Source organism: Manihot esculenta, chromosome 1 (assembly GCF_001659605.2).
Source record: "Manihot esculenta cultivar AM560-2 chromosome 1, M.esculenta_v8, whole genome shotgun sequence".
Taxonomy (NCBI): Eukaryota; Viridiplantae; Streptophyta; class Magnoliopsida; order Malpighiales; family Euphorbiaceae; genus Manihot; species Manihot esculenta.
The window spans coordinates 29107237-29131145 of NC_035161.2; the positions used below are offsets into that span (position 1 = coordinate 29107237).

At 34.8% G+C, this 23909-nt stretch overlaps 5 protein-coding genes across 8 annotated transcripts; 4 read left to right on the forward strand and 1 right to left on the reverse strand.

The window, feature by feature from the left end:
* The first annotated feature begins 6541 nt into the window (after window positions 1-6541).
* LOC110621801 (putative glucose-6-phosphate 1-epimerase) lies at window positions 6542-13195 on the forward strand. 4 transcript variants are annotated; one of them, XM_021766117.2, is made up of 9 exons: window positions 6542-6669; window positions 7061-7175; window positions 8145-8219; window positions 9017-9073; window positions 9158-9318; window positions 9456-9596; window positions 10531-10633; window positions 10730-10829; window positions 12562-13195. In XM_021766117.2, exons 2-9 carry the CDS (start codon window positions 7098-7100, stop codon window positions 12747-12749), a joined length of 903 nt encoding a protein of 300 aa, XP_021621809.1. In that variant the 5' UTR covers window positions 6542-6669; window positions 7061-7097; the 3' UTR covers window positions 12750-13195. The 4 variants fall into 4 exon arrangements, with proteins under 4 accessions (XP_021621809.1, XP_021621802.1, XP_043812585.1 ...); XM_021766110.2 differs by having other exon boundaries at window positions 6543-6669; window positions 7061-7196; XM_043956650.1 differs by lacking the exon at window positions 6542-6669 and having other exon boundaries at window positions 6713-7175.
* A 484-nt stretch (window positions 13196-13679) lies between these two features.
* LOC110620980 (germin-like protein 9-3) lies at window positions 13680-14648 on the forward strand. Its single transcript, XM_021764943.2, has one exon. The coding sequence runs from the start codon at window positions 13811-13813 to the stop codon at window positions 14435-14437; it is 627 nt and encodes a 208-aa protein (XP_021620635.1). The 5' UTR covers window positions 13680-13810; the 3' UTR covers window positions 14438-14648.
* Window positions 14649-16333: 1685 nt separating this feature from the next.
* LOC110609606 (putative germin-like protein 9-2) lies at window positions 16334-17198 on the forward strand. Its single transcript, XM_021749313.2, has one exon. It carries the CDS (start codon window positions 16386-16388, stop codon window positions 17022-17024), a length of 639 nt encoding a protein of 212 aa, XP_021605005.1. The 5' UTR covers window positions 16334-16385; the 3' UTR covers window positions 17025-17198.
* A 1799-nt stretch (window positions 17199-18997) lies between these two features.
* On the forward strand, window positions 18998-19762 carry LOC110629806 (putative germin-like protein 9-2). The gene has a single exon (XM_021776952.2). The coding sequence runs from the start codon at window positions 19048-19050 to the stop codon at window positions 19687-19689; it is 642 nt and encodes a 213-aa protein (XP_021632644.1). The 5' UTR covers window positions 18998-19047; the 3' UTR covers window positions 19690-19762.
* A 55-nt stretch (window positions 19763-19817) lies between these two features.
* Window positions 19818-23690, reverse strand: LOC110629799 (phospho-2-dehydro-3-deoxyheptonate aldolase 2, chloroplastic). The gene is made up of 5 exons (XM_021776940.2): window positions 23131-23690; window positions 21688-21965; window positions 21019-21295; window positions 20345-20590; window positions 19818-20240 (listed from the first exon to the last, which is right to left on the reverse strand). The coding sequence occupies exons 1-5, from the start codon at window positions 23644-23646 to the stop codon at window positions 19956-19958; spliced, it is 1602 nt and encodes a 533-aa protein (XP_021632632.1). The 5' UTR covers window positions 23647-23690; the 3' UTR covers window positions 19818-19955.
* Window positions 23691-23909: the final 219 nt, after the last annotated feature.

Below are 23909 nucleotides of genomic sequence, written 5' to 3' on the forward strand. Positions count from 1 at the left end.
AGAGCATGCTTGAGATCATATTTGGCCATGGGTAGAAATGATGAATCTCCATAAAGAATAATCCAATATTCTTCAATTTTGTCATTTACTAGCTCATCCAAGTGGACACCTTTTACCTTATGTTTTGGAAGAGATGAGGAGGAGAGAGAGCAGAAAATTAGAGAAAATTCTCAATTCTCTTGTTTGGAAGAGTGGAAATTAGGAAGAATAGAAAATTTGAAAAAAAAAATAATAATACATTAAAATGAGTAAAATTATTACCGGAAAATAATTTTATTTCATTGTGTTAAAAAATTAGTTTATTTTTATAAATTAAGAAAGATCTTGTTGCCGAGGAAGCCTATTAATTTCCTTTAAACTCATCCTTATTACAATCTCAAATAATTTGCTAATTATATTTTAAATTTTTATAAATTGATAAAATTAAATGAAATTACTTTTATAATTTACTAGAATTTTAAAGTATAATTTGTAAAATTTAGATTCTACACTTTCCATTTTATAATTTTTATTCAAATATATTTTTCTTTTTTTTAAGCAAAACTACTGGTTGTATTAATAAAATTTCATCAAACAAAAAGGATATCATCCCAAACAGAGAGACTGATCATTCCTAATAGATTCTCTAGCCAAAGTATGAGCAGTTAGAGTGGCATGACGACGAACCCATCTAACAGAAATATTAGTTCTATTGTTTAACAAAAGTTTACAATCTTTCAAAATCAAATCCAATTCAGAAATGTCTAAATATGTAGACTGAAGAGTTTGAACTACCTGTAAACAGCCCATAAGAATGCAACCATTAAAAGGCAAAAATTCTGTTGCAAAGAGCAAACAGTGACGGAGAGCTAAAGTTTCAACAGTTACCGGCATACCATTACGTTCCGAGAAATCAGAAACACCATGTTGAAATATACTCTCAGAGTTTTCCACAACAAAACCGTAGCCAATAAAATCTTGAACTTGAAACAAAACCCCATCAACTTGACAAAGTCAACTGAAATTGTCCAAACTTGAAGATGACGCACGAATTTGGAGAGGAATAGCTTCAGGATCACGAGCAGGGTTGGAGGAATAAAACAAGTTTCTGCCCTAATATAAAATAGTAGTGGTATTTCCATACAAAGCATCAACACGTTGAGTAGCTTTCCAATCCAAGATATGATGTATGACGTCTTTCACAAGGTGAGTTGCTAAATTTTGCACCTGATTCCATAATAATGAGTTTCTTATTGACCATAATCTCCATGCACAAACCATTACAAAAGTTTTTCGAACCTTGTCTTGGGACTTCAAAATCTATAGTAAAAAATTAAAAAAATTATCATTAGGCTTCAAATCTCCCACTCCCCCTAACCTTCAAACTTCCTTGGATACAGGACAATGCAACAAAATATGATTAACACTTTCATCTTTATGGCACCAAGGACATCTAGTATCCACATCCACACCCTTTTGCCTTAAGTTATCCTTTATAGGCAATATATTTTTACAAGCTCTCCAACATAAATCCTTCACTTTTGGAGGGACCGAAACATTCCACAAACTAGTCCAAAACTCACCCCCCACATTAAAAGATGATCTTACTAGCAAGTCCATACATACAAAGTATGCGGACTTCACCATATACACACTTGTTTTATCAAAGTGCCACAAGAAGGAATCTTCCTTTTTAGTAATACTAATAGGAAAACTAATAATAGCCCTGATATCTCTTGAAGAAAAAAACTCCATTAAAAGAGCAATGTTCCAAACCCTCCCATTACCTTCAAAAGATCACAAACACGCAAATGTGGTTCAATAAAATCGGGGCCATCATCCGCAAAAAAGGTATCCTCTTTAGGAATCCAGGGAGCTAAAGCCACTAAAATCTTCTCTCCATTATCCACCCTCCACCTTATACCCCTTCGAATCAACTCCCTTGATGCCATCACACTTTTCCAAACAAAGCTAGCATCATTACTTACATTGGCAAAAAATAAATCACTATTTGGGAAGTACTTTTCTTTAAACACTCTATAACAAAGAGTATTAGAATTTATTAAGAACCTCCACAGTTGTTTGCCAAGTAAAGACAAATTAAAACTCCTAAAGTCCCAAAATCCCATACCCTCCTCCTTCTTTTTACTACACATCTTCTCTCACGCTAGCCAATTAATACCCCTCCGCCCTTCTCTTTTACCCCCCCACCAAAAGCCATTGACCATTCTATGCAATTCATTCAAAATAGTAATGGGAATCAAAAAAATATTCATGCAATATGCAAGTATAGCCTGTAACACAGATTTTATGAGAACCTCTCTGCCTGCTCTAGATAGGAATCTACTACTCTATTAATTAATCCTCTTCCACATTCTTTCTTTCAAAAAACTAAAAATTGTTTTTTTGTTCCTCTCAATAAGAGAAGGTAACCCCAGATAGGCTGTAATACCCGGCTAGACGCTGGCATCGGAATTCTTACTTTCCGGCGGGATTTCCGTTGGAATCTGGAATTCGAGGATGTCGGAGGTTCCTAGAAGGGTAAAAGAGAAAGGTTTTCTAAAAGGTTTTTAGTGTTTTATGGTTTTGAATGCAAAGGATTTGAGTTGTGAAGAGAAAAGACCAAGGAGGCATTTGCCAGGTTCGGCCGCCGAAAGTGAAGTTCGGCCACCGAAAGTGAAGTTCGGCCACCGAAAGTGAAGTTCGGCCACCGAAAGTGAAGTTCGGCCGCCGAACGTTATATGGTTTTGCTGCCTCCGAAGCCCATGTTCGGCCGCCGAACGTGGTGGAAGTTTGCATGCAGGTTTGACCGCCGAAAATGGTTGACCAGGCCACCTATAAAAGGCCCCTTGTCCGAAAAAAGGGGGAGTTTTCTCTCTCTCTTCGGGCATAGGTGAGTTCATGCTCTCCTTGGGTTGTTTTCATGGTTTTTCTTCAAATCCTTTAAGGTTTTCATGAGTTTTCTCCTTGTGTTGAAGAGTTGTGATGTTGATCATGTATGAGAGTTATCAGGTACACAGAGTGCATAGCAGGCTTGCTACGGGTTCCGGCGGTCTTAAGTCGATCTGGATCCTAGCGCCGGTAGCGGTCCGGTTTTCGGGTCGTTACATAGGCACTATGACTCAATGGTGAATGGACATCCAGAATATTACTGATATTAGACCTTACAGAGGAGATCACATTGGGACTGAAGAAAATGCCAGATGTGTTGAAGTTTACCACTTGACCAGAAGCAGTCGTATAGGTATTGAGAATAGATTTAATATTATATGTTTCCTCTAGTCTAGCATTAAAGAATAACAGAGAATCATCTGCAAAAAATAAATGTGAGATCTTTGAGCATCTAGCACCTGCCCTACAGCCTTGCAACCAGCCCCTAGATTCAGCATCTTTAAGTAGTAACGATAAGCCTTCCACACATACCAAATAGAGATACGAAGAAATAGGATCCCCCTGTCGAAGACCTCTACCAAGCACAATAAGACCAATCCAATCACCATTAAAATTGATATTGTAAGAAACTTCCAAAAAGTACATAGTCAACCACCTAATCCATTGAGTAGAAAAACCAAATCGTTCTAGCATGCCTTTTAGAAACTCCCACTCTACCATATCATAAGCCTTAGAATATCAATTTTAAGTGCACAATTACCATCATTTCTGCCCTTATTAATTTTCATATTGTATATCATTTCAAACGCAATCATAACATTATCGGTAATCAACCGATGAGGAATAAAGGCAGATTGATTCTCAGAGATAATCATAGGAAGGACCCTTTTAAATCTGTTCGCCAAAGTTTTAGCCACAATCTTATATAGCACATTAGATAACGCAATTGGACGTAAATCTTTAACAGTTTCAGGGCTATCCACTTTAGGGATCAAAACAATCAATGTTTCAGTAAGAGAAGAAGGAAAAGTACCTTGTTGAAGCCATATGCGACAACCATCGGAAACATCATTGCCAATCAAGTACCAAAATCTCTGGTAAAATGCAGGATTTAACCCATCCGGCCCAGGTGCCTTGTCTGGATGCATCTGAAAAAGAGTAGCTCTAAATTCCTTATTAGAAAAGGGAGCACAAAGATCAGTATTATTGGCATCACTAATCAAGGGCGACACCAACTCAAAAACCCATTCACAATCCACAGAACCGCCATAAAAAATATACTGAAAATAATGCAGAACATGAGTTTTAATTTCCTGCTCATCCTCAATCCAGGTACCCGATGACTCCTTTAATTTAGTAATACGGTTCATTCTTCGTCTACCATTAATTTGTGCATGAAAAAATTTTGTATTTCAGTCCCCATTTTTAAGCCAAAAGCACTTTGCCTGCTGTTTAAGTCTAGCTTCTTCCTGCTCAAGCAGACGATTTCAATCTTCCTTTAAAGAGGCGTGAGAAACAGTACTAAGCCTATTATCCAATAATTTCTCTATAGTCTTCTTCTTTTGCCAAAACTCTCTATTTCTACTCTTATCCCACAATGAAAGAGCAGAAACTAAATCATCATGTTTCATCAAAAGGTTGCATGGTATAGAATTAACCCAAGCTCCTTTAACAACCTCAGCCAAACCCTCATCACATAACCATGCATTATCAAATCAAAATCTCCTTCTATCTCCCCTATTATCCTTAAGAGCTGTATTAATCACTAACGGTTTGTGATTCGATCTAGGAACATGAACAACCAAGCAGACAACATTAGTGAATTTACGAGCCCAGTCCTCAGTAGCAAGGGCTCTATCAAGCTTCTCTCTAACCAGATTATTCGACTCCCTGCCCTTCTCCCATGTTTGAATAAAATTACTGTCCTCAAGTGCCTGTCTAAACCCTTGCATAAGATAATTTGGCAAAGTTGTTTCTCCTTCTTTCTCATCTCTCGAGCATAAATCATTAAAGTCTCCCGAACAAAGCCATGAAAGAGAGCTTGTACGAGATAAAACTCGAATAAGATTCCAAGACTGACGTCGTCATTGCGATTCCAGAAACCCATAATAACCAGTAAACCTCCATTGGACATTACCTTGCGAAACAACCGAATCAATAAAATTTAAAGAAAAGCCAATCATAGAAACAGACGCATGACTCTTCCACATTAACGAAAGGTCTCATCTCAATCCTTATCTATTGACTGAGAAGCAACTATCAAAATGTAAAAAATTACGAAAAAATTCTATACGAGAACTAAAAGTTTTTGTTTCCATCAAAAATAAAATGTCCGGCTTGTAATTAGTAACCAAATCCTTCAATGCATTAATTGTCCAAGGATTGCCGAGTTCTCGGCAGTTCCAACACGGGACGATCATTGTTTTCCGCTATCCTAACTGATGATCTGAGATCCAGAAAGTAGGGTTTTTACAGTGGGCTCTATAAAACTTAAGAAAAACTTAAACCTAGAAGAGAGTATTTCCCCTTTTATAAGTTTCCTTTTGTCTGCTAGTGACGTGCCAATAGAACGAGTATCATTAGACCACCTGTCCCTGCTACGTTGATACGGACGTACTAGGGAATCAAATCTCTGCCCCATGCGTAACGGCCTTTGATTCTCTCGGGGTAGGGGTAGGCGGGTCTGCAAGGCAGATGGCTGAATCCTCCTTCGGATTCCGGGCTAGACCGTAGAATAGGAACAAAGCAGGGTCTAAATGGAATCGGCCCAAAGCATAGAGAAGATGAGGCCGGCCTGGTGGAGAGAGCCGGATATAGCCTGGTCGTGAGGCTTGACAGACCGGACCTAGTTGGCGTGAATGGCTTGAGGATCTCTAAGTAATGGGTTATTTTCATGGGCCTGGTCTTAGATTGGGATGAGGTGAACTCAGAGGTCATCACTAACATTTGATGGGATGAGCCGCTTCAATAGTCAATTGATACAAATTGTATTACATGGCAGAAGAGAAAAGAAGAAGTTAGGTTTAAGAAGGGAAACTTAGAAAAGAGAATCTTATTTGTTTTTCAAATATATTTATATATATATTAAAAAGATAATTTTTTTAATTATATTTATTTAAAAAAATTAAATTTTATTAAATATTAATAAATATTTAGAGAAATTGATTTAAAATAAAATTATAATAATTAATTTATATGTTATTATAATGTAAAATATAAAATGAATAAAAATTTTAATATTATTAAAAAATAAATAAAAATTATAAAATGAAAAGAATCAATATTAATAAATAGAATTATTTTTATTTTTAATTATTATAATTATTATAAATTTATATTTTTAATAATCAATATGTTATAATTTTAATTTAAATATTTAAATAGATAAATATGGAACGATATAAAAAGTTAAATATTTTTAACCTATTTATAATTATACAAAAATGAAATATAATAACAAAAAATTATTTTTACTAACTTATAAAAATGAGAAAAAAAAAAGAATTTTAATTGAATTTCGAAATTAAAAATAATAAATTACACAAAAATATGGGAAGTTTCATGAATTTAAGACCTCTATGATAAGGACGTTTCTTGGGATTAGGATACATATGCACCGTCGAGCCGATCACCTTACTAGTTCTGATACATATTCTAATAAAAATATACATCAAATTAATTTCAAATATTATTCAAAGCTGTTTCGCAAAAAGACCAAACAAAAAAAAAAAAAATCAAAGCTTGTTCGACGAAAATCAAGGAATTGAAGCGATTGAAAGAAGTCATCCAATCTAAAAGGTGGCAGCTTTGTTTAAATTCTAATCCATGGGTTCTCAAAATGTGAATTTTCTCTTTTGCTTTCTATTTTTCTAATGATGAATCTCGTAATTGGGCTTGGGCCATCAAGCAAATCTGTAAATCGCTGCTTTCAATTTAAATGAATCTGTCAAAGATGAACAATCAGAGGACTTGAGCCTTCCTTTTTCTTTTCTAGTTTTTATTTTTTTAAGAAAAAAAAAAGATGAGCAGAAGAACAGAAGCATGGGTTAAATTTAGTTATGGTTTAAATTAGGGGGGTGCATGAGGAATTTATAGAGTGGTGTAAGGTGCATAGACTAACACTGTGGGTGTCAATGCTTTGAGTCTAGCAATTGTAATTTGAATGAAATGAAAATCACCTTTTTAACAGAATTTGAGAGAATCAGAAAGTGAAAGAATGTGAAGGGATGGCAGAGGAGAAAACGTGTCATTATGTAGAGAGGTGCAAGGGCGTTAATGGCCTTGACAAGGTCATTCTCCGAGAGGTTCGTGGTTTCTCTGCCGAGGTATTATTATTCCTTCAAAATCTAAAAAAAAGAAAATTCCTCTCTTTGAATATTCATGTCTTTAATATTATAAATCAAATGCTCATGAATGATTAAATGGTGATTTTTTTTTTGGAGATTGTCTAATTTACTATGCACAGGTACATTGTTGTTTGAATGCTGTTAAGGATCTGAAATTTTAAGATGCATCCCGCTCATACAGTCACTTTTTCTTTTTTAATGTTTTTGTTGCTCTTTTCTAATCGTCTGATTGCTTAGAGCAAAACAGGGATTCACTTTGTTTCTGCTTTATTATCCTGATTTGGAGAATTGGGTCTGCTCTGGACGTCCGTGGAGGCTGATATTCGGTCTGCTTCTCTCAGTTTCTCTTATATTTGAGAAATGTGAATCACTGGATTTCCGATTTGGAATTCTGGTGCTTTAGAACTGTATAATTTTTAATACGAGAACGACTTTCTAGCGTTGGAAAATGATGCTCTGTCGTCTTTTCCATGTGTCTTGCTTTCTTCTGTTGTTTATATATTATAAATTTCCCCCATCTATCGGATACTCCCTCTTTTTTTAAATTATTTTATTCAAGTATTCTGTAGAGTCTAAACTTAAAAGCATTTTTCTTTTTGAGGTGAACAGTTATTGCTTATTTTGTTGGATATCAATTCCGGTGACGAATGTGATAGTTTTTAGACTATTCGTCTTGTATTTACCTTTTTTTTCTGAAAGAAATCCTTATAAGTTATAAATGAAAGCTCTTCTTTCTATTTCTCTTTTCATTGTTGATGAAGTCATGGGTGCTGTGCCATTAGTCGTTTGAGTGCATTAATTTCTTTCCTTTTTTCTTTTTTTTTTCCCCTTTTTTTTCTTTTTCTAGCAGCTGGGGTGGCCAAGTTAAATTTTAGTAGTAAATACTGGTTGGAGCTTACATGCTAATAGCACTTACCTCTTAAACAGGTGTACCTGTATGGAGGCCAAGTGACATCTTGGAAGAATGAGCATGGTGAAGAAATGCTTTTTCTTAGTAGCAAGGTAACATGTTGGTCATTGTAAGAAGCTGTTTTGCTGAAGAGCCTTGGTGAATTATCATCTTCTTTGGACTTGGTGGCAGGGACCACCCCATAATCAAATTGAATAATTCTGTAGAGATTCTATAGTTATTTTGTATTTAAAAAAGAAAAAAAAATTGCAATAACTTTTTTCCCATGGATGTCAGTTGAAGTATTTAGTCAAGTTCGTTTAGAAATTTGTATCAGAAACTATTCTGGTATAGAGGAATTCTAAGCTTTCAATTTTTTTTGTTTGGATATATATCTTCAGTTGAACGATTCTGTTTATTAACATCTTAGTTTATGCGTATATCTCTTTATCAGTTTTCTGCTGGAGGAATAACTTGGATTGAATTACTTAACTACAGTGCAAAAGCTATGAAACTACACCATGACTGGTCCACTCTTGTGTTCAATGAGAAGTCTTTTTCTATCTGAGATGGATGTGTTTTTTTTTATGGCTCTTTCGATACTTGCCTTCTCTCTTGATTGTAAAAAGCACTCATATCAGTGTAAAGGGTTTTGTTGTACTTCGGGAAGAAGCCCAATGAATGGGCTACACTGATTCTAGCAATAATTTGAAAATTTCTTCTTCCAAAAAGTTTGGTATTTAAACCCCATAATGTAAATTATAAACCTTCCAAACGGGTTATGACTAATATTCTCTGAGTACTACAGAGTGCTGGACTACTAAATTAGTTGTATTCTATGCCCTTAATTTGTGAAGGCGGCATGACTTCTCGCTTTTACACTTACTGCTTACTGTTATGCTTTATGCAGGCTACTTTTCAGCCCCCGAAAGTAATTAATGGAGGTATCCAAATTTGTTTTCCTCAAGTATGTCCTTAAACTGGTATTGATATTTTTTTTTTCAATTTTTTCAATTTCCTTTTTTTAAAATAAATTGTTTGACATATGCAGTTTGGAAGTCACTGTTCTCTTGAGCATCGTGGATTTTCAAGGAACAGGGTATGGTGCATGGATCCTGATCCCCCGCCTTTTCCAACATGTAGTACCAACAAGGCCTTCATTGATTTGATTCTTAAACATTCCGAAGAAGGCATTAAAATCTGGCCTCACAGGTATGTACATTTCTAATGCAGTTGAAGGAATCGTGCAAGTTTGGCTGACCGTAGTAAACAATTGAGTTCATACTTTTATGGTTTCCAGTCTCAAGCTTGTAAACATAAACTAGATAATACTTCAAAACTATTTGCAGATATGAGTTTCGTCTAAGGGTAACTCTGGGACCTGGAGGAGATCTGATGTTGACATCTCGAATTCGGAATACAAACACTGATGGAAAGCCATTTACATTCACATTTTCCTATCAGACCTATTTTGCCGTTTCTGATATCAGGTTTTATGACAAGATTTATTTGTTATATGAGTCTTTTGAATCTTTATTGCTATCAGTATTCTGGGTGCCTGACCATCATGGTAGACACAGCTTGTGCATCTCCAACACTTAACCTTTTCTTTCTCTCTCTCTCTCTCTCTCTTTTCTTTTTCTTTAACTTCCTAGTTGTCCATTCTTGATACTTTCAGTTGCTTAACAACGATAATTCGAACACACTTGGCTATGTACAAGTTTGTATGAAGTCATTTGTCTGTTTGTCGTCCTCGTCACTATAGGCCCTTGAAATTTTTAGGTCAGATTTCAATTTTGAGGTGGAAATGTTATATAGATTTCCTCTTTCCATTACCATTGGTTAGTTAATATTTGCAGGGACCTTTGTTTTGTTTTGATGTCTGAACAGCTTAGCAATTATCAGAATATTTATCAGAAGATATATTCACCAAGTTTTCTATAGCTGAGATTCAAAGCATGATAACATATTGGGAAAATCTTTTACCTTTATGAATTATGTTCTAGGTTGGTTGGAACATGGCTCTACTTAGGACATCTTTTTAAGTATCAATAAATGAAAATCAGGGCAGGATCCAATGTTTGACATCAAAATCTTGCTTGCAAATGTTGTTCTCTTTCATATGGGCTATATATAGTCAGGTCAGTTTAGTTCATAATTAATTTGTATACTCTTAATAGGACAGATGAGAATAGTATCCTATTGAGCTATACATTCCAACATTTAATGCATCATTTAGAATACGTTCCATGTGGTGCATTTTGCACCAATTATCTGTGCCCCTAAATTTATCTCAATCAGTTGTATGAGCAGTCAACAGAATCATGCTTTTGGCAGGTCTTTTTAGAACAACAGATTATTGATTTTCTTTTTCTCTCTATATTGATTTCTACTTGTTGTCAACTTATCCTTTTTGTTGTTCAGTGAAGTGCGTGTGGAGGGACTGGAGACTTTGGATTATCTAGACAATCTGAATAACAGAGAGCGATTCACTGAACAAGGGGATGCAATAACATTTGAATCAGAAGTTAGTATCTGTTTGAAAATAATGTTCATGGTTTTCTTGCTCTTTTTTTTTTGCTTTTAAAATTCATTAACTATTACTATATTTTTAATTGTAAAGGTGGATAAGGTATATGTTAGTACGCCCACCAAAATTGCTATTCTGGACCATGAAAAGAAGAGAACGTTTGTATTGCGAAAGGATGGACTTCCTGATGCGGGTAAGTGTAATAATACCCACATGTTTTCCCTTCAATCATGTTATCATGTTAGGAAGCTACAATATGGTTAGTAGACATAATGAATTTTATTGTTAGAGTTGCTTAGTTGAAGCTGAAGTTACATACATGAAAAATTGCTCTTGCGATAATATGGTAAATGAGTTTTCAAGACCTGATAATTTTCTCACAAGTCAGAAATAGCTATGGCTAATACATTTTACAATGTTAAGCATCATCTGCTTGAACTTTCACGTTCAGTTTTCTTTCTCCAAATGTTACAATGTTTGAGTAAATTTTAGAAAAAGAAAAGGGGAAAGGAAAGTTAATATCTTTTCCAATTTTCCTCTCTCTTTTTCTCCTCTGTTAAATTTGCAATAATGCTCATGTGGTTACTGTTAAATACTCAAGATAGACTAGCATGGCGTCTCAAGAAAGAAAATTTGTTCTTCTTAAATGCAATTCATTTCCTTTCCTTTTCTGCTTTTTTCTTTAAAAATTGTTTTGTTGGTGTATATTTAACCAAATATTGCTTCTTTTTTTATTCCTTTCCCTGTTTTCAATTGCCTTCGAAGTTTGAACAAAGGAGGTGTAAAAATAGCTGCAAAACTTCAGTATATTAATTCCAAGTGATCTAGGCATCACATATCTTATGCTTACTTGCCCAAACTGTAGACATGTGCTGTATGTAAAAATTGCTGCTTGCCTGGTGGTAGCTTTCCTTTTCCTTTGAGCATCTCCTTACCTGACCTTGCAAATATCATCTATATGAAAAAAAGATTTGGTTTCTCTGAATAAAATTTTTGATGCTCAAGTTTCTGCACTCTTAGGATCTGTTTGGCATTTCTTTAAACTACTATTTAGAAAATATTAAAAAATAATTTAAACTATTTTTTACATAATTTAGTCATAAGGACATCAAAATAACAAAACATTTTTTCCCAAACTGTTTTTTTTTCAACAGCATCTAAAATGGTGATTTTTCAAAAAAGCACTTTTGACATTCCAAACTCAATGTGAAACACCCTATTAGAAAGCTGTAGAATGGGATATTAATTTAGACCCCTTTTTACATGCTTAGGTAAGGTTTGGTGGTAACTAGAATTGGTAAGAGGTGAAACCAGAGGCATGATATATAAATTCGTTACAACTTTAGCAGTTTTAGGCTCTGTTTCTTTTGTAAAAAATAGCTTATATTTGGAAAATATTTTTTTAAGGAAATTATTTTCCAAGAACTAACTTAATTTCCATTATTTGATTGCAAAATTAAAAAAACAAAGGGTGTTAATAAGATTCATATATAGAAAGTCCAATTGTGTTAATAAGATTCTTGAAGTAGAAAAATGACTTCTTTTTCGGATGGATCACTTTTTCCTTCAAAATGACTTAATTTTCTCTATTCAATTTTTATGACTAACCTTCCTAAATGTTCCAAACACAAAAAATTACAAAAATTATTTTCTTGGAAAATGTTTTTCACGAAACAAATGGAGCCTTACTGTACACTCAATAAAACCTACAACCATTTTTTACGAACACGTTTTTTTCCCCTTATTTAGTAGGCTTTTGGTTTGTTCTTATATATAATTTTTCAATTGTTGGCAACACCAATAAAAAAACCTTTGGATTCTAGCAGTTAACCATAACTGAAGCCCATACAGAATAACAAATGTTTCTATTTCTAGAGAGAATCATTACTCGGTGGTTATTAGCATGGTTCCATTTTCCTGTGCAGTGGTTTGGAATCCATGGGATAAGAAAGCAAAGACATTGCCTGATTTTAGCCATGGCGAATACAAGAATATGTTGTGTGTAGATGCTTCTTGTGTGGAAAATCCCATAACCTTGAAACCTGGTGAAGAGTGGAAAGGAAGACAGGAGCTGTCTGCTGTACCTTCCAGTTATTGCAGCAGTCGACGTTAACTATTGAAGAACACTCCAGTGCAGATAAAGTTATGTGCCTTTCTGGTGGATCCCTTGTTAAGATATATTTCTGCAGCTCAACCATGGAATTGACATATATCATTCCTGCTGAAATTGCTGGCTAAAAGAACCATTCATGAAGAGGTAATGATAATGCATGTGTAGAAAGTATGAAATCCTGAAATTGAGAGTACATAGAGCTCAAAGCTTTAAATTTGTTTAATTTTGATTTGGGGCATTAGGTAGTAATCAATTTTAAAGGATATGAGAGAAACAGGAAAGCCTGCATGGCCTGTATTCATGAGTGGAACCCACATTTGTAACCCATGGCTATCTGGCATTGATTTTGGTTGTGCTGAATCTTAAAACCATTATCAGTTTTTGGTTGACATTTTTTTTCCCATTTATGGGTGAGTAATAAGACAAGGTAGATTCCCCTTTTCTGGACATCTGAATTCAGTGGAGCTTGAATTTGAGATCAGCTACTGCAAATTCTAAACGTAAAACCCAAAATTTGGAGAAAATATGCAGAGAAGCATATTTAAATAGTCTTCTAAAGGAACCTTTCAAATTATTTAATGTATTTTAAATAGGAGTTAATTAATTAATTTCGTGACATAATATGAATTAAATAGTTTTTTTTTTTTTTTCTATCGGTGTATGGAAAATACAATAGCTTGTTTCTTATAATTAAAAATTTCGGAATGAGCTCAAAATCTTAAATAGAAACATTGTTTGATCTGCGAAATTATTTAGGGAGGAATATACCAACTATTCCAAAACATTTAAAGTTTTATCGAGAATCCTGCAGCTGCACATGTGTAGCAATTTGCAAGCAGAAAACAGCCAAAAACCAGGTCCCATCTAAAGTATCGCTTGCCTTGCCTATATATTCTTTGCATGCTTTCATGTGAGCAAACAATTCAGAAATATCCAAGGCAAGAAAATGCTGTGACCTGTCTCTGTCCTGATGTAATCACCTATATAAAGGAAGGACCACAACTTGGAAGTTGAACCCACTTCCAAAGTTTCAGTGAAGCCTTTTATCCATCAAAGTTAACATGGACAAGCTTTGCAGCCATGCAGCTGTTTTCCTAATCCTTGCAATAGGGAATGCAGTTCTTGTCACTGCTGGAGATCCGGATCTCCTCAAAGACTTCGTGGTACCTCTAGGCCTTGATCCCACCACCATAACAAGCCAATACTTCACCTTCACAGGCTTCAGAGCCCTCAGGGAAGCAAATTTAACTGGGAGAACAACAGCTCTGGTGACCAAAGCAACACTGAAAGAATTCTCAGCCCTGGAAGGCCAAGGAGTCTCCGTTGCTGCAATAATGTACCCACCTTCAGGAATGAATCCTCCACATGTTCATCCCAGAGCATCTGAGCTCCTAATAGTTCTCCTGGGGAGTTTAGAAGTTGGATTCGTAGACACGACGAATAAGCTCTATACACAAACTCTCCAGGCTCCTGACATGTTCGTCTTCCCAAAAGGACTGGTTCATTTTCAAGTGAACACTAAAACTGATTCTCCTTGTATTGCTCTTGGGATACTTGGAAGTGCAAATGCTGGGACTGTGTTATTGCCAAGCACTCTATTTGGAAGTGGAATAAGCGCAGACATACTTGCCAAGGCCTTCAAAACTGATGAGCAGACCATCAACAAGCTAATTGAGGCAAATAAGTAGAGCATTCCAATGGCAATGTCATGGCTTCTTTAATTTCTTTGCAGCTTCAGCAAGAATAAATTAGCAGCATAAAGCATTTGAATGCTGTTGAAATTGTAGATTAATTAATTTTCAAGCCAATATCAACATTCGGTTCCGATTAATAAGCAAGAATGTTTTATGTCGTTGTTTCATCCAAGCTTCAGAATTTGAAAATAATGACATTCATAAATATTACTTTTCCTGATTTTAATTTCTTTAATTCAACAATTAATAAATATTTAAAAGACTAAGATTCTTTTGAATATAGCCTAGCCTATTATAATGAAAAATTAAGCTTTATATTTTGAAATTAATTTATCAACTTGATGCTTAATTAATCTTATGGATTTTCTAATGGACATCATATGCACTAATAACCCATAGATCGAGGAATGGTCCTAGTAGTATTGAAATCATGCAAGTTTTTAAGTCTCATTATAAAAATCAAGAAATGATAATTATCAATTAGATTTAACTCAATAAAAAAAAAAATTGAATTCGAGTCCTATTTAAAACTAATTATGAAAATAACATGATAAACAAGATATATAATTAATCAAGCATTGCAGCCAGAAAATGTGTTACTTGCAAGTTCTAAGTTCAATATAAACCAACAGCAACTTGTAAGTTCTAGTGCTTTTTTAGGCCTTATTTAATTTAAATTTATCCATTTCTTAAAAAATATACATCCATAAAATATACTTTTTAAGATATATAATAAAAATGTGCTCAGCATAAAATTAATTTTTTTAATAATTTAAAGCGTAATAAATTAAAAGATTAATTAGTAAGTTCTATTAAACTTAATTAAGGAAGTGAAACTTATTAAAAATTATCTAGATAAGTTAGTAAAATGCAAGAATTATTTCAGCAGTACTTGTTTGCAGAATTCTATTTCCTGAAAATACTTACCCCAATTAAGAGAAAAACTTTTAATCTAAAAAAATTAGCAAGTAGAAGGATATCCTTTTTCTTATTTGAACTTTGTTGTTAGCAAAAAATAATATCCTGTCAAGACGTTACGATTAATGAGGCCTTCAGCATTGCCTTTATCACCTTTCAGGCTCTTTTCACAGCAGCTGGAGTCGTTCAGGATCTTGCATGTTCTCAAAGATGCTCAAAAGCTCGTCAAGTCTGCACGTAATGTGCAACTCCTTAATTTTCAATAATTTACTCAATAATGTTTCCAATTAAGCAAATATAGATAGGCGGAGCCAAATTACATTTGGTAAATTTATATTGTGTGTGTGCATATTCATTCATCTAATATTAATTTATTTAAAATTTCAATTTAGTTTAATTATTTTTTTCAAATAAAATTGGATAAAAGAATTTAAATTTTTTTTATTATATATAAAAATGAAATCATAAATAATTTTACAATAATTCATTTGAATTCTTTTTTTTTAAAATCATTTCATGCTAAATGAGAAATAAATACAATCATTTTTATGAATAAAAAAATATATACACCGAATATAATCATTTTTTCAAAATGTTACATAGAAATCACTCGCAGTATTTTTTATTTATTTGTTTGAAATATATCAAATGTGTTGAAAAAAATAAAAAATAAAAAATAAAAAGTGAGTTGATTCTTTTTCTCTCTCTTATTAATTTCTTTCTTATTCCATGTTTTATCATATTATTAGATTGCCACATATAACAACCTTGCTCTAAAATTACTGCAGTTGGGTATACGGAGAAAACAAAATATAGGTCATGTCAATTGCCTATGAAGCATCGATTGCCAACTAGCATGCGGCATTCCACCCTTTGCAAGTTCTCATGCAGACACAGAAATGAGATAAGCGACTGAAAATGCTTGGAGCTTTCCCCATCTTCAACCACTGCCTATATATAGTCTACCAACACAATCTTGAAAATTCAACTTATCTTCAAATATTAATCAATCCTCAATCCAGAAATGGGAAAGGTCAGCAGCTTCACAGCCATGGCCATGATCCTGGCATTAGCCAATTCATTTTTGGGTAATGCAGGAGACCCAGATATCCTCAAGGATTTCTTAGTACCTTTAGGCTTCCCCACCAACATAACCAGCGATTTCTTCACCTACACTGGGTTCAGAGAATTAGTAAACGTAAATATAACAGGAAAAACTGCAGCCATTGTAACAAAAGCATCCATGAAAGAGTTCCCTGCCCTGGAAGGCCAAAGTGTTTCTGTTGCTGCCCTTATATATCCTCCCTCAGGCATCAACCCTCCTCATGTTCATCCAAGATCAGCAGAGCTCCTGATACTATTAGAAGGAGTTCTTGAAGTTGGATTTGTGGACTCCACAAACAAACTCTTCGTTCAAACTCTTCAAGTTCCTGACATGTTTATCTTCCCCAAGGGGCTGGTTCATTTCCAGGTTAACACAAGGAGTGATTCTCCCGCATATGCTCTTGGGATGTTCGGAAGTGCAAATGCAGGAACTGTGCCGTTGCCTAGCACTTTGTTTGCAAGTGGGATTAGTGCAGAAATTCTTGCTGAAGCCTTCAAAACTGATGTGGATACCATATCCAAGCTAATTGCGGCTAACAATGTCACAGAAGCAGCATAAAGCTGTTGAGTCTTATCGATAATAAAAGTAAAAATAATAAATAACATGATGATGAACATGATCAAGCCAAAAAACAAGATTCTGATGTCAAATGACATAGACAATAACTTGTGTACTGTTGTTTGTTATCCATTTGGAAGTAATTGATGAAATTAATATTTCTTGTTGAGGTTACGAGAATTTTGTCGAATCTCATTTCATAGGTCTCGATCAAGTAAGGCAGTAGCTACATTAATTTAGCTTTACATAGTTATATTAAATTTAGTTTTTTCTTAAACAGAAAAGGTTGCAGCCGCTTAAAGCTCATGTAAGTGTTTGTAAAAGAGAGGGAAAATAATTTTATTTTTATTTTTAAAAAATTAATTATTGTTTTTTTATATTTTTAAAAATTATTTAATATTTAAATGTGTTATTTTAATCATTTAATTAAAAATTTTGAATATATTAAAAATAGAGTATACGAGATATTATAAAATAATATATATTTAATAATTATTTCCGTTGAATGTATTTATTAATAATTCATTTAATACTTGTAATATTTAAAAAAATAACAATTTTAAAGAATTCAAATGCTGGTTGTATGATTTTTTTTTTTCTTCCTCCATTTATTTTTCTTCATTTTTATGAGTCATCTTTTGTAAGATTTTATTTAAGACTAAGAATAAATTTTAATTATATAGAATTTAAATATTAAAATAATTCTTCAACTAATTTCAATTTAAATAGGATATTAATATAATTAAACCAATAAAAATTTAAATTTTAAATAAAAATAAAATAAATTTATAATTATTCAATATATATAGGTAAAGCCCTTGAAATGGAATTGATTAATAATTTGATTAATCAAATAGCAATTGATTAATAATTTGATATATAGACAAAAAAAGATTATTTGTTAAAAAATTATTTGGTAGTTTATTTTTACTTTTCCTATTTGCATAATATATTTATACAGACTCATTTATATTTTATTGAATTATCATTTTGTGTAAAATCATCCACATGGAATAATTATCATACTCCAAATTTACTCCTTGACATGGCTTAACACCTCTCTTCCTTTTCTCTCTGGGACTAGGTTGGTTGTCACAGCTCTACATCTGCTTTCCCTACCCCTTTCGGTCTAGTGAACCTCATTTTTCACTTTCCAACAGTGGAATGGATTCTATTTCTTTAGTTTCTTTTATTTTTTTTAGGCAGATTTCCGCTTCTTAATAATAGGTTTCTTTAATCTGCATCTTGTTGTTGTGGTGGAAGTTGTCCTATCACCATATGCAAGCCAACCGTTCTCTAAGTCTTTATTTTTTAACTCTCAACTTCGATCAAACCACAATTTGTTCTAAACACTCCACAGTTTCAGCTAGTCCTTTGAGTTTCTTTATTGACTTTCACTCAGCCTTCTGGAAAAATTTCTAGAAATATAAATCGAAAGTTGTGATATGTTAATCTTTACATGGGAAGTTCTCCTTCTCGATTTGGCTTGGGAAAGATCTCTGGTTGTGATCACCCCTACCTATTGCACTCTCTGGCTTTGTCTATTTTGTGAGGTCAGATTCTCTTCGACCTAGTTGTATAGGGTTTGGATATGTTGTTTGTATGCTGGGCTTTTCGTTTGTTAACTCCATATTTATTTCGGGTTTCATGTTTTATATCCTTGTTAGACCTTTTTTAAACTTGGGACTAAGCTGTATCTTTAGTTTCCATCAATGAAAATATACCTTTGGATGGAGGGGAAAAAAAACATGGCTTAACAGTTTACAGAATCTAATGCCAAGCTGGCTATATGTAGAACACAAAATATAGAGCATATCGATTACCTATGAAGCATCGACTGCCAACTAGTATCTGGCATTGCACTCTTTGTAAGTTTTCACTTTTCGGGCAGACTCAGAAATGAGATAGCGATTGAAAATGCTTTGAACTTTACCCATCTTCATCCACTGCCTATATATAGTCTACCAACACAATCTTGAAAATTCAAGCTGTCTTCAAATGCTAATCAATTCTCAATCCAGAAATGGGAAAGATCTGCAGCTTCATAGCCTTGGCCATCATCATGGCATTAGCGAATTCATTTTTGGGTAATGCAGGAGACCCAGATATCCTCAAGGATTTCTTAGTACCTTTAGGCCTTGATCCCACCAACATAACCAGCGATTTCTTCACCTACACTGGGTTCAGAGAATTAGTAAATGTGAATATAACAGGAAAAACTGCAGCCATTGTAACAAAAGCTTCTATGAAAGAATTCCCCGCTCTGGAAGGCCAAAGTGTTTCTGTTGCTGCACTTATATATCCTCCCTCAGGCATCAATCCTCCTCATGTTCATCCAAGATCAGCAGAGCTCCTGATACTACTAGAAGGAGTTCTTGAAGTTGGTTTTGTAGACTCCACAAACAAACTCTTCGTTCAAACACTTCAAGTTCCTGACATGTTTATCTTCCCCAAGGGGCTGGTTCATTTCCAGGTTAACACAAGAAGTGATTCTCCCGCATATGCTCTTGGGATGTTCGGAAGTGCAAATGCAGGAACCGTGCCATTGCCTACTACTTTGTTTGCAAGTGGGATTAGTGCAGATATTCTTGCTAAGGCCTTCAAAACTGATCTGGAGACCATAACCAAGCTAATTGCAGCTAATAATGTCACAAAAGCAGCATAAAGCTGTTGAGTCATAATAATAATAACGATGATGAACGTTCTTATGTCAAATAAAATAGACAATAACTTATGTATTGCCGTTTGTTTGTGTGCGCGCGCGTGTGAATATGAAAGAGAGGAAAGAGAACATAGTTAAGAGGCCTTCCACCCTTTAGTAATAAAAAGAATAAAGTTGCATGCCAGTATCGGCAGTTTATTTTCAGTTTACAAAAGCTTAAACGACCAAGCTAAATGCAACAACCTAAACAAAATCCTAAGCCAAGCATCTTACGCTACAGATCCACCGACGTTGTGCCCTTTAAGGATGCCATTACCAGACCTTAACCTTTTCCTCCTCAACCTCTCTGCTATAGCAAATGCCAGTTCTAGCGACTGTGATGCATTCAGCCTAGGGTCACAGTGTGTGTGGTAGCGGGAATTTAAGTCATCAAAAGTCACAGCCTTTGACCCTCCAACACACTCTGTTACATTCTGCCCCGTCATTTCAAGATGGACCCCTCCAGGGTAGCTGCCTTCTTGATCATGCACATCAAAGAATGCCCTAAGCTCAGCCTGAGGCAAGCCAAGTTAATTGCTATTAATATCCCCTCTGAAGAGGACTCGTGAGCAATGATGAATTAGAAGTTCTGAAAAAGGTATTTCATGGCTTCTCTTACCCTAATGGAATCAAATGGCCGAGTCTTGAGACCACATGGAGCCTTAATAGTATTGCCATGCATGGGGTCACTGACCCAGGTGACTATAAGCCCAGCCTGCCGTATAGCTCTAATGAGATGGGGGAGTTTTATCCGCAGGTTGTCCGCTCCCATTCTGGCAATTATCGTTAACCTTCCAGGTCTGTTGTGAGGGTTAAGAATTTCACACAACTTCACAAGCTCCTGGGGATCCATCTTATCACTTACCTGTACAACAAGCCAAGAGTATAAACAAATTAAAAAAAGTAAACGAACACAAGAAGAATTGACAGTAAATTGTCTGTCATATCTTTTGGCAAACTGCATGGAAGCAATTACGCCTCCTTGATTTAGTGAACCTATCAATCCATAAAAAAACTCAAAGCTTGTTGAAAAAATTTCTCCACCAAAATCCTTCAAGGTACTTGTGATAAAACACATAAGGAAGCATCCTCATTTATTTCAAGGCAAACATGAAATAACATTAACATTATTACACACATTTGTATCAAAATTTGACACGGAATTTTTTTTGTTTCCTCTTTTCCTAGCAATGAAATTCAGCATACAATTGTCATTTACCAATTTTTTGGCAAGGTTTTATGTCATGTATGGTTCTAGCCTTTCAGACTCTACAGGTTGTAATTTCTACTTACCTTGATGCCAAGAGGGTTGGAAACACCTCGGAGGAATTCAACATGAGCTCCATCCAACTGCCGAGTCCTCTCCCCTACCCAGAGCATGTGAGCAGAACAGTCGTAAAAGAGGCCAGTTGTTGAGTCCTCTCTGGTTAAAGCCTGCTCATATGGCAAATGAAGGCACTCATGAGATGTCCAAAATTCAGTTGTGTTCATTACAGGATGATCAACAGTGAGACCAGCGGCAGCCATGAACCCCAGAGCCTCATCTACTCTCCGTGCAAGTTCCATGTACCTGCATTTGAGCAAAAGATATTCAATAATAAAAATTACAAAAAGATACCAACTGTTTGTAAATCCAATTACCAATGCATCTAAAAATATCTTCATTCTTATAGATTTCATTGACTATATTATGCCAATAAAATAACCACCAATTTACAAATCAAATAGCAGAAAACAAGGGCCATCAAACTGTCATAAAAAAAAATATTCTATTCTTGATAAGAGTACTTTATCACGTGGACCAATTTATGCAGCAGTATATCACACTTCAGTTGTAAACTATGCAGGACCTACAATTTGAGAGCTTGTCAGACATATGAGGCCAAGCTGGAAGTTCAGTTTAAGTTGAAAGTGGATGAAGAATCTAAATGATATATAAAAATGTACAAATCCAGGACACACCTGTCTCCTTGCTCACTATGCAGAACAAAGTCAAGATTCCATTGTGAAACTCTTTGCATAGCAGCATATCCACCAGTAGCAAAAGCCCTAAGGAGATTCAAGGTGCCAACAGATTGCAGGTATGCTCTAATCAACCTTTGAGGATCAGGGATTCTAGATTTCTCATCAAAAGCATCAGCATTAATATTGTCTCCTCGATAACTTGGGAGTTTCACACCATCTTTTATCTCAAATGGCTCAGACCTAGGTTTTGCAAATTGGCCTGCCATCCTTCCTACCTGTTATGTGGTCAATCAAAATGAAGACAAGCCTCACAATCAGTTTCTTTATAAGAAACCAAATCAAATTAGAATAGAATGCTCAAAGTGAAATTATGTGATTACTGTAAGTTCTCCATACCAATAAACTGAAATAAACATCAATCAGGATCCACGACATGTTAGAAACTAACGTCTCCAACACAGAAACTAGTAGCATGATAAATCATAAAAGCAACTAAGTGACTTAGATCCCATACACAGAATTTATACAACTAGATCATTGCAAATATAAATTATAGTAATTTGTGAAATAAGTGTAACACAAATTCTTCCCTGTTAGTAAGAAACCTAATCGCTAATTTCCAGAGCAGTTAGGAGATGCACTGTAGGAGACAGTAAGGAACGCGACCCTAATATGAATAAGAGGATATGTTAAGCAATCAACAAGACAACTGAAATGTGTAAACTGCAAATATTTTAAGCTCATAGTGAAACATTTAAGAAGTTCCAACACTTTTCACATTTAAGCACCTTATTTGGAAAAAATCTCGAATGAATAAGAGAATTTAAAATGGATATAAAGAAAAGAATTGCAGTTCATAACTACATTTGCAAAGCTCCAATATTTTCTATATAAAAACGTAGTGGAGTACTCACTAGTCAAGCAACATTCTAACTGATACTCATTTTCTTCATTAGTCCATACTGTTATCTTTCCAGCCCCCAATCTTTACTTCTATACCTTTATCTTCTAAACCATTAAAAAGACGGTTTTGGTTGGCACTTCGATCAATAGCATCATATGGAAATAAAAAAAGAAATAGGCATCAAACCAAATTCGCATGGTTTCTACAGAAATCCAATGCATCAAGCATCCATCACGAATGCCATCCTTAAAATTAATCGCATACAGAGAAATGAATCAGAAACCAAACGGATAAAAACAATCCCAATTGGGCCAAGAGTGTTTTGAGTGTGTAGAATTCGAATAAAATTCCAATTAAAAAAAATTGAAGGATATATTTGAAAAATCGTTAATATTCTGCTTTTGCGCGAAATTGAATTTAAACCAATCGCAACCAAACAGACCCAAAAGAGAATCCAATCTTCCAAAAATCCATTTACAACCACATTCAGCCGCAATATCAAACAAACATTTATATAGTATGCAGGAAGTTGGGACCTTGATGATGGGCATTTGGGCACCGAAACTGAGAACAACACCCATCTGTAACAAAACCCGGAAGGTATCACGAATGTTGTTGGCACTGAACTCTTTGAAACTCTCCGCACAATCTCCACCTTGAAGCAAAAACGCATTTCCTACGGCTGCATCGGCTATTCTTTCCTCGAGCTTCCTCGCCTCCCCTGCGAAAACTATTGGCGGGAAGGTGCTTAGTGTGTGGAGCGCCGATTCCAATTCTCCCTGATCAGGGTATTCCGGGAGTTGATGGGCGGGTTTTGTTTTCCAGCTGTCCAACGACCAGTTGGGAGAAATTACGTTGGATGACGACGATGGTGATAAAGAGGTGGAGACTGAGGCCACGATAGCAGGTCTGGGTTTTTTTATGGTGGCAGGGGTGGTGGTGACATGGAGGGGGAAGATTTGAGGGTTGAGAGGGGAGAAGGAGGTGGCGGAAGCTGAATGAGAGATCGGGGTCTTGGCGGTGGAGAGGTTGGCGGCAGCAGAGAGAGCCATATCTCAGTCAGAAACGTTAGGATGAATGAAGGAATGATGGCACATTTCTTTTATATATATTTGTTTTGATGGAGAAATCCGGATCAAGCGACATCGTATTGTGAATACACCATCATTGATGTGTCGCAAAAAACACCAAGTATAATTTAAAAACAAATCAAATTAAACCTATATTTTTTTTTTCAGATAAATAAATTTAATTTAATTTTTTATTAAATAAATCCTTAATTTTAAATTTAGAATCGAATAAATTCTAACTTAAC

Excerpts from the sequence above, each read along its gene's own strand:
- LOC110621801 (XM_021766110.2), top strand. The coding sequence starts at position 7,098 with ATGGCAGAGGAGAAAACGTGTCATTATGTAGAGAGGTGCAAGGGCGTT. Across the intron at positions 8,220-9,016 it reads TGCTTTTTCTTAGTAGCAAG|GCTACTTTTCAGCCCCCGAA; the intron begins GTAACATGTTGG and ends TGCTTTATGCAG. Across the intron at positions 9,319-9,455 it reads ATTAAAATCTGGCCTCACAG|ATATGAGTTTCGTCTAAGGG; the intron begins GTATGTACATTT and ends AACTATTTGCAG.
- LOC110620980 (XM_021764943.2), top strand. The coding sequence starts at position 13,811 with ATGGACAAGCTTTGCAGCCATGCAGCTGTTTTCCTAATCCTTGCAATA.
- LOC110609606 (XM_021749313.2), top strand. The coding sequence starts at position 16,386 with ATGGGAAAGGTCAGCAGCTTCACAGCCATGGCCATGATCCTGGCATTA.
- LOC110629806 (XM_021776952.2), top strand. The coding sequence starts at position 19,048 with ATGGGAAAGATCTGCAGCTTCATAGCCTTGGCCATCATCATGGCATTA.
- LOC110629799 (XM_021776940.2), bottom strand. The coding sequence starts at position 23,646 with ATGGCTCTCTCTGCTGCCGCCAACCTCTCCACCGCCAAGACCCCGATC. Across the intron at positions 21,296-21,687 it reads CATAGTGAGCAAGGAGACAG|GTACATGGAACTTGCACGGA; the intron begins GTGTGTCCTGGA and ends GCTCAAATGCAG. Across the intron at positions 20,241-20,344 it reads GGCCATTTGATTCCATTAGG|GCTGAGCTTAGGGCATTCTT; the intron begins GTAAGAGAAGCC and ends GGCTTGCCTCAG.